Source organism: Phyllostomus hastatus, unplaced genomic scaffold (genome assembly GCF_019186645.2).
Source record: "Phyllostomus hastatus isolate PE091 unplaced genomic scaffold, TTU_PhHast_1.1 phas_contig_16, whole genome shotgun sequence".
In the NCBI taxonomy this organism is placed as follows: domain Eukaryota; kingdom Metazoa; phylum Chordata; class Mammalia; order Chiroptera; family Phyllostomidae; genus Phyllostomus; species Phyllostomus hastatus.
In genome coordinates, this window is record NW_025333643.1 from 4,779,111 (window position 1) to 4,797,466 (window position 18,356).

General features: G+C 49.0%; 1 protein-coding gene across 11 annotated transcripts in view; it reads left to right on the forward strand.

Annotated features, from left to right (window-relative positions):
• ATP2B2 (ATPase plasma membrane Ca2+ transporting 2) overlaps nucleotides 1-18,356 on the forward strand; it is a 377,186-nt gene that overhangs the window by 239,237 nt on the left and 119,593 nt on the right. For all 11 annotated transcript variants that reach the window (XM_045832091.1, XM_045832092.1, XM_045832100.1 and 8 more), the window contains one exon: nucleotides 243-760. In XM_045832091.1, the coding sequence (XP_045688047.1) occupies nucleotides 562-760 (199 nt within the window). In that variant the 5' untranslated portion in view covers nucleotides 243-561. The remainder of the gene's footprint in view (nucleotides 1-242; nucleotides 761-18,356) is intronic.

Here is an 18,356-nt window from a genome sequence, read left to right on the forward strand (position 1 = left end):
TGAAGGCCCGTCAGTCTGTGCTGTGGGGGTGATATATCATGGGGCATCCAGGCGAGTGCTGGTATGTTTGGATTTATAATGTGTGCTGGTGTGCTATGGGTGTACAAAACACCCATATTAGGGTATGTGGGTATTATTTTGAGTGGGCATGCATGCACGTGTACACGGGACCTTCATGAATACCCATCCCATGAGGTCTACAGTTCCTGACCTTTATCACGACTCTATGCTTGCCCCCACAGGAGCCACCACCCCTGACCATGTAGATGCCAGCTCCAGGGAGCAGCATGGGCCCTGCTGAATGGAGACTACTGGGTCTACAACCCTGAGCCCCTCTGGCCCCTGGACTTCACCCTGCACCCAGGGACACCCCTTGGAGTTCACCACTGCTGTTGTCAGCCCACCTCAGCCTCCTCCTCCCCCTGGGACCCGGAGTCGGCCACCAGGAGCCACAGACATCCAGTGAGGTTGTGCTGAGGACAGCCACACAGAGCCATCATTCAGAAGCCTCTTGTCCACCTCTGACCCTCGGGCCCACCCCGAGCAGGAACTGTGGCAAACATGGGTGACATGACCAACAGCGACTTTTACTCCAAAAACCAAAGAAACGAGTCGGGCCATGGGGGCGAGTTTGGGTGCACGATGGAGGAGCTCCGCTCCCTCATGGAGCTGCGGGGCACTGAGGCTGTGGTCAAGATCAAGGAGACTTATGGGGACACTGAAGCCATCTGCCGGCGCCTCAAAACCTCACCTGTCGAAGGTAGGTGTGGGAGACTCAACCCCAGGGCTGCAGCCCTGGCAACTGCTATCTGTGTTGGCTCCATGATATTTAACCACAGGGATGTCTTGGAGCTGGACTGAAATGCCAGTATGGCCATTCTGGTGTATTCTAGCTGAGGGTCAGCCCCTTTGGATAGGCCAGGGAATGAGGCTTCCATTTTCTCCCCATTTTGGATTGGAGTATGACCCAAGTCACCTGCAGAGAGAACCATAGGAACAGGTTCACATTCACCTCAGGGGTGGGCTCATCAGCCTGGAAATGTGGGAGGCACCCAGTCTCCAAGGTGGGGCCAGAGGGAGACCAGTGGGGCGGAAGAGGAACCATGCCTTGCTTGCCTTTATAAAAGCTCAGGTGGGGCTCCCGCTTTCCCCACCCCATCTACAGAGGTTGAATTCTAGGATCCAGCCACCTAGCCCCTGCCCTCCCTTCCCCAGGCCCCAGAAATCCCTTTGTCTGGCTCCAGCATAGAACCACAGCATTTGATACCATGCAGCCAGTTCCAGCTCCACAGCCCCTGTCACTGGGCTAGGTCATGTCTGACTGTCCCAAATCCAGGCTCTAACTTGGGAACTCCTAGGTCTCTGGGGCAGCCATCAGCCTTGGAACTGCTAGACAGATATGGCAGGCAGGAAGATGGGCCATCACAGAAAGGGTGACAGATGCCCATGTGTGTCTTGCCCTGGATATGGATGTGGAACTTTCTCACAACTGCCAAAATAGTAGGCCTTGGATCTCCAGAAAGAGAGAGGATTTCAACCTCCTGGGGCTTCTCTGGAGGGGACCAAAGCCCAGTCATCTGCCATGAGGCACAGAGGAGAGAAACCAGCCCAGCTTAGGCACAGAGCTCAGTTTGAGTCTCCATCTCCACAGTTACCTTCCCTCACCATGAGGGAAAGAGTTCCCTGCATGAACCCCAAAACAATATAGGTGTGAGGCTCTGCCCGGGCACTCCCCAATCCTGTAATTTTATGCAAAAGCCCTCAGTTTCTTCCTCTGGAAAATGGGGCCAGTGCCTACCTCACAGTGCCTAGTGAAGGCCTAAGCATGCAATAGGCACTCAATAATTAGTAGCCATATTATTCTAAAGAGATTGGATGACAATTCCTCCCCCAGATGTAGACCACAATCTGGGAGGTAAGCAGCATCTGAATCTTTATCCCCATATGACAGAGGACAAATCTGAGGTCCAAGGTCCCTCTCACTCCATCTCCTAACTCCAGTCCTCATGCCCTGGGCATGGCTGGGTGCTAACCCTGAATGCATTTCCTGTAGAGGCAGCTTATGGGTCTAGCTGCTCACGGAGGCCTGCCAGTCTGTCTAGTGGTTGCCTGTGCCTGAACCCCACTGCACTGAGTGGGTCGAGGTGTCTGTCCTTTTTCATCTGGGGCCCTCTTGAGCCAGGAAGAAGAACTAAGCCTGGTTCTTCTTTCCAGATTGGCTGCCATCTCTGATGTTGTGCCTATATGCTGAAATTTAGAAATCATTTCTTTCTTAGTGTTTCATTGTTTTGGCAGGAGAGTGGGAATACAGGAAACATTCTCTCTTCACTTTGTGATTCTGACTCAGGTCTTGTGAATGACCTCAAGTGGCCCCGCGATGGGAGTGGTGTCTGCCTTGGGGCTTCTGAGCCTCAGCCTCGTGGGAACACCCATCTGTGGCAAAATGACCCTTGTGCACCTCTGCCATCAGGGTGGCATACCCAGCGTACTAGGAGGCAGGGTTTCCCAGTAGTCTTTGCCTTGTGAATAGAACCAGGAGATTCTCTTGAGTCAGGAATTCTTAACTGTCTCTGGGCCCCAGGCCTGGATGGAAGCTATGGCCTTTCTCCCCAGGAAAACAGCCAACCCCATGCAACAGATATGGCTCCCACTACCAGTGCCTTCACAGTGCCCCTTGAAGCCAGTGTATGGACCCTGAGTTAAGAAAACTGCCCCCCCTCCCACTTGACAGGCTCTCTGACCCTGGGAAATTGAGTGGCCCATTGCCAAGCTCCAGCACTGTGCAGGGTCATTACCAGCTGGCTCATTGTGTCCTGCACCTGAGGGCAGGAATCCTATCCTGCTCTTCTCTGTACATCCAGCACCCAGTCTGCTATATGGCACAGAGGAGGGTATATAACTTAATGGTGATGGAAAAAGACTTGGCTTGGGGTAGTGAACACAATATAAGGTACAGATGATGTGTTATAAAATTATACCTCTGAAACCTATATAATTTTATTAACTAATATCACCTCAATAAACTCAATAAAAATTAAATTAAATTAAAAAAAAAAAACCCTGAGACATGGCTATTGAGTCTTGAGACCACAGAGAGCAGCTCAGATGTCTGAGTAGCCAGAACAGCAAATAATCCATGCCAAGTGCAGCAGGGGCCCCAGAGCTCATAGGGTAGGTAGATGGGTGGGCAGTGAAGGTCAGAGAAGGCTTCCTGGGGGAGGAGGTGTTTGGCTGTGGAGGAAAGAAAAGAGAAGCATGTAGATGGAATAAAGCAGCATTTCTTGGACAGAATTCCATAGAATAACAATGCCTTACAAAAGTTAGGCATTACGTGAAAAATAAAGGGGACTCAGTTTTCTCATCTGTAAAGTGGCAATAATGGCAACAGCTCTGCCCCCTGCCAGCTGTGTGTGTGTGCCTTCGGGCCTTTTGTCTGATCTCTCTGAGCTTTGGTTACCTGATGTTTCATGATGACCAAATGAGATCTCTGATGGGAAAAATCTCTTGGGAGGAGGAAACACTGGTAGGATTAACCAGAGCCCATGCTGCATTGGCCCCTAGAAGGATCTCCCAGGGTGCAGGTGGAGCTGAAAGAGGCTTGGGGAGGAGCAGAAGAGCATAAGGCCACAGACCCCAGACTTGGGTGATCTGGGTTCAAATCTCAGCCCTGCCATTTATCAGCTGTGGGACTGTGGACAAGCTACTCAACCTCTCTATGCCTCAGTTTCCTCATTATCCCCTGTAAAATGGGGGTAATGATAGTGGTTACCTCATTGGGTTGTGGTGAGGATGCAGTGAAGTAGCTTAGAATAGCACCTGGCATGTGGGCAGTGCTATGTTAGGATTCAGCCCCAGAGACCAAACACCTCCTTTCCCCATCAGTAAAATGGGTTGTGAACATTGTTATTCATTGAGATCAGGCCAAGTGCCCGGTATCTAAGTGCTTAATAAATGTCAGCTCTTGTTTTTATTCTGTGTATCACTGCTCTGGAAGCAGCAACCACATTCTCCAGAAAGGGTAGAATCTGTCTGTTCTGGAACACTGGTCAGTGTCCGCACATGGTGCCACACTTTGCAGTCAGCTATTCTGCATCCTTATTACACATGAGCCTGGAAGCAGGAGGTATTATCCCATTTTACAGAAGAGCATGAGGTCTCAAGGTCATCACCACAGTTCATGTCAAAACAGACTTTGAACACGGCTCTGACAGACGCCACACCCAGGTATGCCATCAGCCCCAAGCCAGGCATGTGAACCTGGACACAGTCTTCTAAAGGTGCTCTCGGTCTAAGGAGGGCCCAAGTAGGGTGGGGCCACCAGAGAACTTTTCTTTATTATTTCTCATGCTCAGCATTTGTCTTGCCCTGTTTGCCGCCTTCTGGTTTACAGGAATGTTTGACCTCCAGCCCCAGCCCCCAACTTAGAGCCATGTGGCCTGGTGCTATGCCAGCTTCAGACAGGGACTCAGGCTGGTCATTCTGGACATCCCCTGCCCCCAATCTGCTGAGGTGAGCAAGGAGCCGGCTCTGAGTCACATTAGAGGAAACTGCTTCAGGCCACGCATAAATTAGCCTTCCCATTTACATCCAGCTAATTTTAGACAAAAAGATCTCTGTAGGTGATAGAGGAGGCTTAAAGTCATAGAAATCTAGTCCCACCCACCCAGGGCACCACCTGCTGCTAGGCCAAAGGCTCAGTCCCCACAGCCTGGTAATTGGGATTTTCTACCTAACTCTGGGGGTAACTGCTGTATAAGCCTGGCCTCTGCCCCAATCTTCATTTCTTTCCTTTTCCACTATTGGTTCTGTTCCCTTCTGGTAATGTCTTTTCCCTCTGCTCTCCACTGCCCCCGTTTCTTCCGCAACCTTCCAGCCTAGAACAGTGGGGCCCCAGAGACCCAGGTTCAAATCCTGACTGGCTTACTCTTTCTTAAGGGACATTGGGAGAATTCAGTGTAACCTCTCTAAGCTTTAGTTGCCTTATCTGTGAAGTGGGAATAATAACACTACCTACCTCACCAATATTGTCCACTGAAGGACTTGTGCAGTGTATGGCAGACCCTGGACACTTACAAAATGATATTATCGTTGTTATTAGCATACCTAATATTTCTTTTCAAAAACATGCATGGGCCCCATCATTGTGAAAAAAACAGGCAATTAATAAAACAGTACCCAATGAAGAGTGAGGCTTCCCAGAGTAGGTGGATTCCTGATGAGTCTGGAAAGCTGGGGACTGGTTCTTGGGGTAGCCAGTGAGGTCCTGGAGGCAGGAGCTGTTTGTCATTCTCCACCAGGTCCCCAGCACCTGGTACAGTGCCTGGGGGCTCAAAATTTTTCACAGAAGGAAGGAAGAGAGGGAGAGAAAAGAGATGGGGGTGGCCCTGGTGCCCCCGCCCTCTGTTGGACGGAAGGCTACAACCCGGGGACAGGACACAGGACACCCTGTGTCACCCATGGAACAATTGGCTTCGGTTCCCCAAGCCTAGAGTGGCACCTTCCTACGCCGCTCCACACACACAGCCCTCGTCCTTCACTCCTGTCACCCACACCTTGGGCTGTCAGAGGGGCAGCTCAGGCATATCCCATTAGGCGCTCCCTGCATGTGTGTTTCTCAGTGGGGGAGAAAGAGGGACAAAGAAGATGGGGCGGCAGCAGGTGGGGTGGGAACTGGATACTTCAGAGTGTTGTGAAACGGAACCTCCGGTTAATTTTGTATGAATCCTACAGCCTGCCCAAGTGGAGGAGAGAGAGGGGCTGAGGGAGGACAGGAGGGCAGGTCATGGGGGATGGTGCCTCATGTGGCATAAATACGATGTTAGCTGAGAACGCCACTCTGGCCTGGCAGGGCTCAGGTCAGCCACAGAGCTACCACCAGCTGGGCATGGGGAAGAATGTGGAGGCAGCAGGTGGGGTCTTCTGTTTGTCATTGTGATGTCGTTGTCTGTTTCCCCAAGGATCACTGGGGCCCCAACAGGTTGACAGAGAAACTGAGGCAGCAACAGATTCAGTTGTGTCCCAGACAGGGTGAAGCTGGGGACCACTCAGATACAGGGTCCACGTGGAAAATGCCCTGCCTGGCCAGAGATAAATGAGAACCGCTTCCCAGGGTCCTCATGTGAAGTGACCCATGCTCCATTTTAAGGCTCAGGACTCTGTCAGGTGCAAGGCCTGGAGGAGAAAAACTTATCGAAGTATTTAAGAGACTGAGAAAGCTTGCCACCTTCTCAAGTACATCAGGGGTGGAGGAGGGGAAAGCATGAAGACTGGGGAGGTGTTCAGACTCACCTGTCATTACCTCCCTTTTCTTACCTGTAAAATGGGGATCATGCTACTTCTCTCTTTGCCATTTGGAGATAATGAGTTGAAAGTGCTTTAAAAGTTTTCCACACAAAAAATTATTATCTTCCAATATTTATTGAGTATTTTTATCTATTAGGATTCTGCTTGATAGAATTGGTTGATAGGAATCTGGTTCTATCTGGTTGATAGAACCCTCTCAAATTGGCTTATGCAAAAAAGGGATTTTCTGGCTTGTATAACCAAAACGTCCAGTGACTGTGCTGGCCTCAGGCATGGCTGGATCCAGGGCCTCCAATGCTGCAGGAGGGCTTTGTCCATCCCTCTTCTATTATCTTTCTCCTCCACTGTCCTCAGGCAGGCCTTCATCCCATGAGGGTCCCAGCAGCTTCAGGCTAACACTCTCCCACCCCAGCCACCCCAGTGCCAACAGCACCTCTTTCTCAGGGTTTCCGCTTAAGTACCAAAACAGACTCTCACTGGGCCACCAGGAATCACAGAGCCAATCTTGAACCAATCCCTGTGGCCGGAGGTTAGAATAGGTTGATAGGTCAGACCTGGGTCATATGCTTACTGCAGATGGGGGCCAGTCAGTCCACATAGGCCACATGGAGATGAGGGGAGGGGAGGGGAATGGAGGCACAAAACACACATGTTTGTGGGCCTACTATGTGGAAGGCCCCTACTGTGTTCTAGAGAGTGTATGGAGTAAGAGCAGGTATGTTCCATGCCCTTAAGAAGTGCTTGGCCTGATGGGAAGGAAGGATAGAATTAAGAAGGCAATTGAGCCCTGACTGGGTGGCTCAGTTGGTTAGAGCATTGTCCCATACTCAAAACAAACAAACAAACAAACAAACAAAGTTGTGGGTTCAATCCTTGTTCAGGGCACATACATTGTAGTACGTTGTAAGTTTGGTCCCCAGTCAGGGCACATACAGGAGGCAACTGATCAACATTTCTCTCTCACTTCAATGTCTCTCTCCCCCTTGCTCTTTCTCTCAGATCAAAAAAAATTTAAATTTAAATTTAAAAAAGGGAGTTGAGGAGTGAAGGTAGGATTCAGGAGCACTAAATATAGAGTGATCACAGCCAAACCATAGCACTGTTAATAACTACACTAGGATAATAGGCATAAGCTGGGTCCAGACAAAGTAGAGCTACCACTAATGTAGCAGTGAAGTAACCAGTTCATGTCATGGTCAAATTCTGGCTCCACTTGCTAGCCAGCTGCAGAGCATTGGGCCAGTTCTTTAACCTCTCTGTGCCTCAGTTTTTTCATCTATGACATGGGATAATAACAGTGCCTCTTTCGAGGGTGGCTATGAGGGTCAGAGTAGTATGTGTGAAGTGCTTAGTGCCTGGCACGTGTCAGGTTCTCTATCAATGTCAGCTGTCTTATTATTCTATACCAGGAACTCTCTGTGTGACTTTAAGGGACATGTTGGGTTTAAATTAGTGGAGACAAGAAAGATAGCTTGTCTGGGCAGATCAATGGGCTTGAGCAACACATGCGAATCTATGATTTTTTTAAATGTCAGTACCATGTTTGATTTATAGGGCTTATACACCCCGCCCCCCACCACCACCACTACCACCAGGGGAAAAAAATCCTTTAAAAGCACAGCTTTCTGTGAAAGTCTGATGAATCATATGTGGATGCTTTCCAGAATGCCACCCACACATCTTTCTGAATCATCAATAAAATAAAGCCACATGTTGATTAATACATGCTATCCACTTTCTCAAGCAGGGGCAGGAAAGTGTGTACTAGGCAAACAGTTCTGCAGGCGTGGGGGTGGCCGGCGGAGCACAGAACAGTTAGGCAAAGGGCCTGACCTGCCACTGACCAAGGGTTTCTGGGTGAATGCCAGCAGGACTGGAGGGACTTCATGTCCCAGAGATGACGCTGCTGAGCTGGTAGGTGCTTTGCACAGTCAGGCACCCAGAGAAGGGTGAAGGATATGGGCAATGGGGGGAGCATTTACAGGTGGACCTCTCACTAGGTAGACCAACCATGCAAAAGCTTGAGTCTCAAAGCCATCCAGTGGCTATAATTTACTGTGTTCAAACCTATCAGAGCCAGGCTCTCTGTCTCATGTAGTCCTCACGGCAGCCCATTGAGTGGAAACAAAGGCTTGGAGAGGAAGCCATCTCCATGAAGCCGTCTTTGCTTTACAGAATGAATATGCACTAAACACTAAGTACCTAGTACATGCCCAGAAAAGAGAAAGAATGAGAAGAGCATTGACTCAGAGTCCCAGCTGCACCACTGAGACCCTTGAGCAAGTCACCCCATCCATCTGAGCCTCAATTTCCCTATCCGTAATTGGCATAATAATAATGCCCACCTCCCAGAGCCAAAAGATACAGGTGTTCAGAGACGTCCCTTGCTTCCCCTGCTTCTATTATGCCAAATGGACATGTAGACTGACACATCTTTATTTGTTTAAGCAGATGTGTTCAAGCTTGGGCCACATTCCTCTTCTGTGAAGAGATGTTCCAAATGATTCTCAGCAGTAATTTTTGTGTGGTGTGGCTCTACATGAGACAAGTGGTAAGGCAAGGACAGGGAGAGCCTTCCGGGATATTCCCTCTCCATCCACAGAGTGGGAATAGAGGTCAGGCAGGAGACAGTGCCAGGGGCAGAGGCCAGGCAGAGGGCAGGAGGGAGGAGCTCCTCCTGACCCCCTTCCCCTCCAGAGCTCCCAGGAAACGGGGATACAAAACTGGGTTGTAAACCACCTCTGCCTCAAAGACTCTCCCAGTCTAGCTGCAATGCTTGCTACTAGCTGTGATACCAGAGACACACCACCTCACTGAATATTCACAAATTCCTGTAAAACAGGAGCTGTTTGTAGCCCCAACTTACAGATGGGGCACCATCACTAACAAAAGGCCCAGCCAGGGTTGGTATCCAGACAGGCTGGCTGCCGAATATGTACACATGACCTTAATCTACTGCCTCCTGTTGACAAAGTAACTCTACAGCAGGAGGGAATGTGCTGAAGGTTGAAGGAAGGGTCAGTCCCTGCCTGATAGGAGACAAAATCACAGGAACTTCCTCTGAGCCAGATCTCCAAGGAGCTGAATATCTCGAGCCCAAGGACAGGGAGGAGCTGAATATCTCAAGCCATTCTTCTTCTTTTTTTTTAAGATTTTATTTTTTTTAGAGAGAGGGCAGGGGAGAGAAACATTAACCTGCAACCTGAGAGAGAACATCAGTCGGCTGCCTCCCACACACCCACAACCGGGGACCTGGACTGCAACCCAGGCAGATGCCGTAACTGGTAATTGAACTGGCAATCTTTTGGTTTTGCAGGACCATGCTCAAGCCACTGAGCCACACCAGTCAAGGTGTGGAGAACGCATTCTTAATGAGGGTAACAGTCTAAGCAAAGGCCCTGAGATATGAACCAGTATGTGCACAGGGAGACATGAGGAATTCACTGTGCCTAGAGCCTAGGATGTATCTTAAAGGTCAGAAGACTCCAGCCGACAGACTATGGGTTGACTTTTGTAGACTGTGTTTTAGTCAGTTTGTTCACGCAGTGTATGCAGACTGTCAGCTCAGATAATAGTGTTTATGTTTTTCCATTCTGTCCATGTGAGTGTGAAATGAGCTGTGAGCTCTATGAGGGTAAAGCCCTGAGTAGAGCCCCTTTCCAAATGCTAGGTGAGCCAAAGAGCTGACTGAGTGCATGGAAACTGACAGTTTGAGAGCTGGTTCTCATACTGGGTTCCTTGGGGTTCCACAGAGGTGCCTCAGGGGGCAGGGAGATTCTGAGTGACCTTTCCTCCCTATCATTTACAGAGAGGCTCCTTTTTTTTTTAACCTGTTTTTCATGGTAAAACATCTGGTAAGATTTTTTTAAAATAAATGTTTAGGTATTTTTCCCCAAAAGGAAAGAAAAACATTGAAAACCTCTAGTATAAGAGAAAAGTGCTAAACTAGAGTCTCTAAAGCCTGGGTTGGAGCCCAGGTTATTTAAGATCACAGTGCATCAGTTTTTATATCTGTAAAATGGAACAGGTAAAATCCAGCTCCCAGGACCCATACTGTTCTGTTGATAAAGTGAAAAAATACACACAGAGTGCCTGGCCCACAGAGGGGCCTCAGGGGAGGTTCATTTTGCAGCCACCCACCCCACCCTAGCCATGGTCTGGCCTCGTGTGCTCTACCCACCTGTGTTAGGAGACACTCTGAGCTGGAAAGACTAAAGAGGAGACCACCCTGACTTTGGCCCTTATTGACTGAGACCCTCCCCAAACCTCACACCAAAAAAGAGGGTGGGTCTGGTAGTCTCTGAGGCTCCTCTAGGCTCAGACATTCTAGAATTGTGAGACTCTCTGCCTCATTGCCCCCCAGCAGTGCAAACATCAGACTGGCTGAAGGGTGGCTAGCTCGCAGGCAGGCCCCAGACTGCCCTTCCCATGAAAGCCTGACTTAAAATCCTTCAGGCATAGCCAAGGCCCCACCACAGCCCAGGCCGGGGCAGTACCCTTTGCCTCTCAGCCCAAACCCCCACCCAGCAAACCTTTCCTCCCAGGTGGCTTTGGAGTCCTACTCACACTGGCATCCAAAGGCCCATGGGTGTTCTCTGGCAATAGGTCTCAGGCTCCCAGAAGCCCAGGACCCTGGGACACCAGATGCTGATTACCTTGCACCCCTGAGTTTCTGGTTTTTTATCTGACAAGTGAGCTGAGGATGAGAGATGTTGCTCCACAAAGCAGGCTGGACCCTCTCTAACATTAGGCAATCTCAATTGCCCACCCAGCCTGGGTCGCACAAAGGTCAAGGGAGATGAAGCAGCTTTTCCCTCCAGGCCCGCCTGTCACACGAGAGGCTCTGACAGAGCAGGTAAGTTATTTATGCAGGCCCCCCTCTCCCCACAACGATTATCTTACTCCTCCTGGCGCAATCCAGGCCCCTGCTGTGGTTTCAGACCTGGAGTTATTTATAGTCAGTGGAAATTAGCGCCTCTGCAGATGGCTCCCTCAGACCCACCTGCCAGCGTCAGCCTCCACCCCAAAGGGAGGCCCTCTGGAAATTTCCGTGATCCCAGAAAATGATTCCAGGGACCATTTCCAAACAGAAAATTCAGGTTTCTGTAGAATAGCTTTGGACAAGTTGCCATAGGATTGAGAGGTGGGAGCAAGCCCTTCCAGCATTATGATCCAGGAGGGCTGTGTGGAGGAGGTGGTATTGAGCAAGATGTTGAGAGATAGGCAGGGTTTGCAGTGGGGAAGGGCTTTCCAGGCAGAGGAGAAAGTATGGACAAAGGCACAGAGGCAGAGAAGAAAGGTGTGTAAGAGGAAGAGCTGATTATTCTGTCTGCCTGAGGCTTGGGGGAGGGAGCAACCAGGAGTAGTGATGATAATTAAAAGTAACTGAGCACTATAGCCCTAGCTGGTGTGACTCAGTGGATTGAGCTCTGGCCTGTGAACCAAAGGGCTGCTGTTTCAATTCCCAGTCGGGGCACATGTCTGGGTTGTAGACCAGGTCCCCAGTGGGGGACGCTTGAGAGGCAACCACACACTGATGTTTCTCTCCCTCCCTTCCTCTCTGTCTAAAAGTAAATAAATAAAATCTTTTTTTTAAGCGTGAGCATTATAGATGTTCCAGATACCATTCTAAGAGCTTTACATACATCATAACTCATTTAATCCTCCCAGCAACCTAATAAGGTAGGTACCGCTATTATCCCCATCTTTACAAATAAAGAAATCGAGGCTCAGAGAAGTTAAATCACTTGTCCATGGTCACACAGCTAATGAGTGGAAGAACTGGAACTTAAACCAGGAAGACAACTCCAGATTCTATACTAGGACTCTGAATGTTTAATCAAAAAGTAAGTTTGGGCTTAAAATAAGAGACAAGAGGGAGCCCCAAGTGTTCTTGAGCAGAGAAGTAGTGCAGCCAAGACAATTGGTCTGGCAGTAATGAGTCTGGCTTGGGACAGGGAGATAGAGCCAGCGGGAGGGAGGGACAGGCATCCAAAAGGGAGGTGACAGGGCTGGACCCAGCCAGGAAGGTGGTGATAAAGTGGAGGGAGATGAGGGAGCTTCAAGCAGGAGGACTTAGCCTGTGATAGGAGAGAGAGAGAGACAGAGAGACAGGTCAGTGTAGACTCAGGTTTCAATACAACAACTATCCGCTTATGACAGAGGTGAGCCAACGAGGCCAGGAGCAGGGTCGGGCTGAAATGACAGGTTTGTACTGAGACTGCGTTCTCAGGGCCTGGGGGGTAGGACAGCGGGCCTGGAACCCTGGAGAGAGGGTGGGCCTGGAGGTGGAACGTCAGATGCTAGAGATGTCTATGGAGAAGTCCTGTCTCTACTAACAAGTCCCAAACCCGAGTGGGGGGAAGTCAGCCATGGGAGGGCAGAGGTTTGGGCCCATGTTGTACCCTGGCAGCTGGAACAGTGCCCAGCACAGAGTATGCTCAATAAATATGCAGGAATGAGTTCACCTGGGTTGGACATCAAGCAAAGGTCCTTAGGGACTGTCAGCTAATAAGGGGGCAGGCGACTGGCAAAGTAGAAGTCAGAGAAGTAGAAAGAGAATGTTGCCTGCAGACAAGGCAAGATCAGGGTGCCTGGCACTAGATAGGCAGTCAGTCAGACATAGGCATTGCAGGAGAAGCAAAGGAGGACAATGAAGTAGTAACAACCTCAGAGGCAGACTGCTGGATGAGCTCTTGGAAAATGTCTGTTGGACAAAACAGGACAAAACAGCACAATGGAGCATTCCCTGGGGCTTCTCCGGCAAATATACACCAACTCAGTCATGTCGGGGCAGGTGGGGAAAGGGCCTGGGGGACTCATGGACCCCTGGGACCACAGGTCTGGGGTGGCTCTCAGGGACCATTTCATCCAGCAATCCCAGGGTGCACATGAGACCTGCCCAAGCACACAGTGGGTGAGAACCTGACCCAGGGCTGAGGTCCTGAATCGTCCCTGCACATGGCGAAAGGGGAAGACATCGCTCCTCCCTGCCCCCATTGCAGCCTGTGCACCTTCCCCCTGACCCTCAGTGCTCTCATCCATCTCTTCTCTGCCGCTGTGTAGTTTCCAGGGGCTGCCATAATAAAGGACCACAGACTGAGTGACTTACACAACAGAAATGCATTGTCTCGCTGTTCTGGAGGCTGCAAGTCTGAGATCAAGGTATTGGGGGAAACACAATTCAACCCAAAACATTCTGACTTGAGACAGTCACTTCCATGCTTGCAGTCACAGTTTCTCTCCTGTAAGGTGGGGACATGATGGGAACAGATGAGGACTGTGGTGAGGGTGAATGGGCTTGCTTCCATGTGGACCCATCATACAGAAGGTATTCCAAGAGCCCATCATACAGAGGGTATTAGAAGCAGCAGTGCGGCCTAAGCACTAAGCAGCAGACATCCTGGGCCTGAGTCCCAGCAGTCTGCGCTGCCTCTCAGAACCTGATCACTCGCCTGTGGAGCAGTGCTGACTCCTGGGCTGCTGTGAGCAGTGAATGAGCTGACACAAGTAAGCACACCCAGCACAGTGCAGGAAGCTTGCAGGGAAAGGAAACTGCCGTCATTATTATTACTGTTATTATCATCACCCTGCACATACTATAGGTGTAAAAACTAAGGCCCAGAGAGGGAAAGATCTTGTTCAGGCTCACACAGCTATCTGGCACAAAACCAAATGAAAATGCTTTTTAACTACATCCCTGTGTGATATATTTTTTAAGTAATTCCTAAATGCCCAACATTAGGAGAGCAATTAAGCCCCTTTCAGCTGTTCCATGTGCTTGATGGAACATTACAGAAAATGCATGATTCGGAGAACATGAAGCAATGTGGATGAGGCTCGTGAAATAATATGACGTGAGCAAAGCAGGGCTTGGCATGGTTCATGCAACAACTCCATAAAAACAGACACAAGAAAAAAAGACTTAAAGGGGCCTTCCAGCTGGTGCTGGTGCCAGTATCAGAGTTGTGGGGTGAGATTAGGGACAATCATTTTTCAGCTTCTCTTTCTACACTTGTGGGACAGCCTCCTAAGGTGAGTCAGTGAAGAGGTGCTGGCTGTAAGCAAAAGAAGCTGTCTGAGCAGCATCACAAAGACCTGTGGGCATAGTGGGGTGGGCTCAAGCTGGAGCAAAGGCTGGAAAACCTAGCTGTAGTTTCCCAAAGGAAATTAGGACAGGCAGGGATCGGTGGCAGGACTGGCAAGACAGATGCCCCTTTGAGGAACGTGGTGTGGGGGAAAATCTGCTCCTCCTGCCTTGGTCCCCATGTCGCTCAGGATTCCAGGCAGTGCTGTGCTGGTGCGTGTGTAAAACCAGCTCTCTGGGTGGGGAGGGCGTCCTTCTTTGCAGTGTGCTGATTCTGTGGTGAAAATGCTCCCACTGTGTCACCAACGCGATGGCATTAAATGTGGAGTAGGGAAGAGATGCAATGTTAGCACACCATTATGTAGATTTTCTTTTCTTTTTTTTTATTTATTTTATTGTTGTTTGATTACAGTTGTCCCATTTTCCCCCCATTGCTCTCCCCTGCCAATCCCCCTCCCATATTCCACCACCCCCCCCCCATTGTCCTTGTCCATGGGTCTTTTGTACATGTTCCTTAACTTGACCTTTCCCCATCTTCCCCCCATTATTCCCTCCTCCCTCCCTTCTGGTCACTCTCAGTTTGTTCTTTATTTCCCTGTCTCTGGTTCTATTCTGTTCACTTGTTTGTTGTGTTGATTAGGTTCCACTTATTAGGTGAGATCATATGGTGTTTGTCTTTCACCGCCTGGATTATTTCACTTAGCATAATGCTCTCCAGTTCCATCCATGTAGTATTTCTACAATGCAGATTTAAGAGAAGAGAGCCTAGTGCCTTGTAGTGTGATGATTAGGAAGGGTTGAGTGTGGGGCATTTGTTACCTTTTTAAATATAATTTGTATAAATTATAAGTGTGTATCATTTAAGTCTGATAATATACATTACAGATATATATAACAACCAGCTCCCAAAAATACCTGAAAATGTAACAGTCAGCTCTCACAGACAGGTGTGAGCTGGTACCTGCACATCACCAACTCCAAGTCCAAGGAGAGAACATGTGAGTGGCCTGGCTTGGTTCAGTGCCCACTCTTGCTTGGGCCAGGAGGTAGGGGGAACATCTTGGTTGGTAGTTACCAAGACTCCTCCCAGTAGGGGGTACCTAATTTCCCAAGAGGATTCAGGAATGCCACTAGACAGCCAAAACCCAATACATGCTTTTGTTTTTCTTTTTGATAATTTAAGTTCTACTTTTTCTCTTACAATGTCTTGTTTATTTTTTTTAAACAATAATTCATCATTTCTTAAAGTGCCAGAGTCTTTAAAAAGAATCCAGGGCTTAATTCTGAGAACAGGAAACCAGAGGACCCAGCCAGCAGAAGTACAGGGGCTCAGAGCAGCCACAGCCAGCCCACACCCCAACCTTCTCCAGGGAAGGAAGTAAATGAACTAAACCTCTTGTGATACTGCCTGAGAGCCCATCCTTAGCAATTCCCCCAAGAAGACACAGATACTCCTAGTTGAAGAGTACCTTAGGCCAGAGGCTTCTCAAGTAACCCCTGAGGGTAGATGAGAGTGAACAGAGACCCTCCAGGGTTGGAAGTGGCCCAGGTATGAGGGAGATACCCCTGGAAGCTTAGGCCTAATCTCACAACTGTAGGCAGAGATTATGGTTGTCCTAAACCTAGTGAATCCATGATTCCCCAGGGAGCCCTACTGATTCTCCAGGAAGATGCTAGATCTCTCCTGTGCCCACAGGTCCCTGGTTCATGGCCACAGTTAGCCAAGGTGAAGAAGCAGCCCCTCACCCAAGAATGTGAGGGTCTCCAGCTTCCTCCTTACTGGGGATCATCTGGGAGCCAGCAGGAGGCTTGGCCTAGGACAAGGCAGGCCATCGGTTTAGAAGGGAGCCCAAGGAGAGGTGCTGCCCTGTCCTCTAGTAATAGCTGAGTTGACGACTACCTTGTACTGAGCAGCAGCCCAAGATGCTTCTCCTACCCTATTTTGAGGAAATTGAGGCACACAGGGTTGACTGACTTGCCCAAGTCACACAGCTATTGGAATAATACCTGGGCCTGGATGAGGCCATACCTCGTAGTCTTAACCATCTGTCAAAGGGCGATGAGGTGTCCCCAGGACTCCGTGCTCCCCACAGACTGGTGCTCGGACTCTGGCCCAGAGGCCTGGGAGTTTTCAGTTGCTCCAAACACCATGGAACTCAAGCCCAAGTGTGAGAAAAAGGGGCAGGGCTGGGAGTAGGCAGGCACCTGATCTGTTCAACGGAATAGCCGAGAACTTGATTCTGTTTCCAGGTCTCACTCACCACCTCCTTGTGGTCAGCAACGTTCTCAAGGGCCCCTGGGCCAGGGACATGTGGGCTATAAAAAATGAGTCCATGGATAAATGGTAATGAAAAGAGGCTTGGGGTGTTGAACACACAATATAATATAGAGGTGATACATTACAGAATTATATACCTGAAACCTATACAATTTTATTTACCAATGTCACCCCAATAAATTCAGTATAAATAAATAAGTAAGTAAGTAAATAAATAAATAAATAAATAAATAAGGAAGATGAGTCCAGAATCCCAGACCCAGGGGTTGGAGGCTGTCAGCCCTGGAGCCTTTGGCAGGGCCTGGACATGGAGTACTGGCTGAAGGTCCAATGCCAGCTCCTGTACTCACTTGCTGTGTGAACTCAAGTAAATTACTTGCCCTCTCTGAGCTTCAGTTTTCACATTGGGATAGTAGATTTAGAAATGCCTACCTACAAGGTTGTTATGAGAATAATGGATGTATGAGCGCCCCTTTTTTCCATCCTCTCCCCCTCCAAATTCTTCTCCCTGCAGTGGCCAGAGTAAATTTAAATATGAGTCAACTCGTGCCACCTCCTGTTCAAAACCCAAAGGCCCAAAAAACCCAACTGCTCTTAGAATGACACCACACTCTTCACTGTGCCCTGCAGACCTGGCGTGATCCAGCCACCACCCTGTTGCAGGGTCCTCAAGAACAGGCTGCCAGGCCCTCAGGAGACCTGAGCCCCAGAGCTTCCTTTACAACTATAGAGCCTGACCCTCCATTAATACCACTCAGGGTCCTGGGATAAATTAAAGATTATAACTGAAAGTTAAGGATAATAATTATAATTTTGACACTATAGGTGCCCTGCCCTTAATAAACCCCACTGAATTTTGACACATTTTTGTGGTGGTATATGATGTTTCACCTCCTGGCTAAGAATTACTACATTCAGTTACTAATTTATACATCCTTTAAAGAAGTGTTTATTGAGCACCTGTTTTGCTAGTTGCTGTCCTAGGTGCTGCAGATATAGCACTGAGCAAAAAAAATTCCTACCCTCACAAAGCTTACAAGGTTCCAACAAAAAATACAGAAACAAATAAATGAACAAGAAAATATCAGGCCTTGACCAGGTTGCTCAGTTGGTTGAAGCATTGTCCTATACACCAAAATGTTGCAAGTTCAATCCCCAGTCAGTACACCTACCTAGGCTGTGGGTTTAATCTCCAATTGGGAACATATGGGAAGCAACCAATTGATCTTTCTCTCTCACGTTGATGTCTGTCTGTCTGTCTCTCCCCCGCTCAGTCCCTCCCTTTCTCTCTCCCCCCTCCCCCTTCCTCTCCCTCTAAATCAATAAAAATATATCCTTGGGTAAGGAAAAAAAGAAAATATCAGATAGGTAAAGGCTTTAAGTGTGAGTAGGGGGAAGGACAGCTTAGATGTGCAGTCAAGGGGGGCTTCCCTGTGGAGGTGACATTTAACCTAATTATCAACCAACACGCTGGATGCCTAAGAATTGCTTTTCACAGTTGACTGAGGTTGAGTTCTAGTGGGGCTCCTGTTTTTCAGAGATTTTAGATCTCCTGTGTTAGTGTCTTGGGCTCTATCAGGCACTTTGCCAGGCCCTATAACTTTCATGATCTCTTTCTCTATCATAGCTGCCCTGGGAGATAAGCCTCCCATTTTATGGTAAAGAAACAGAGGCTCAAAGAGGACTTAT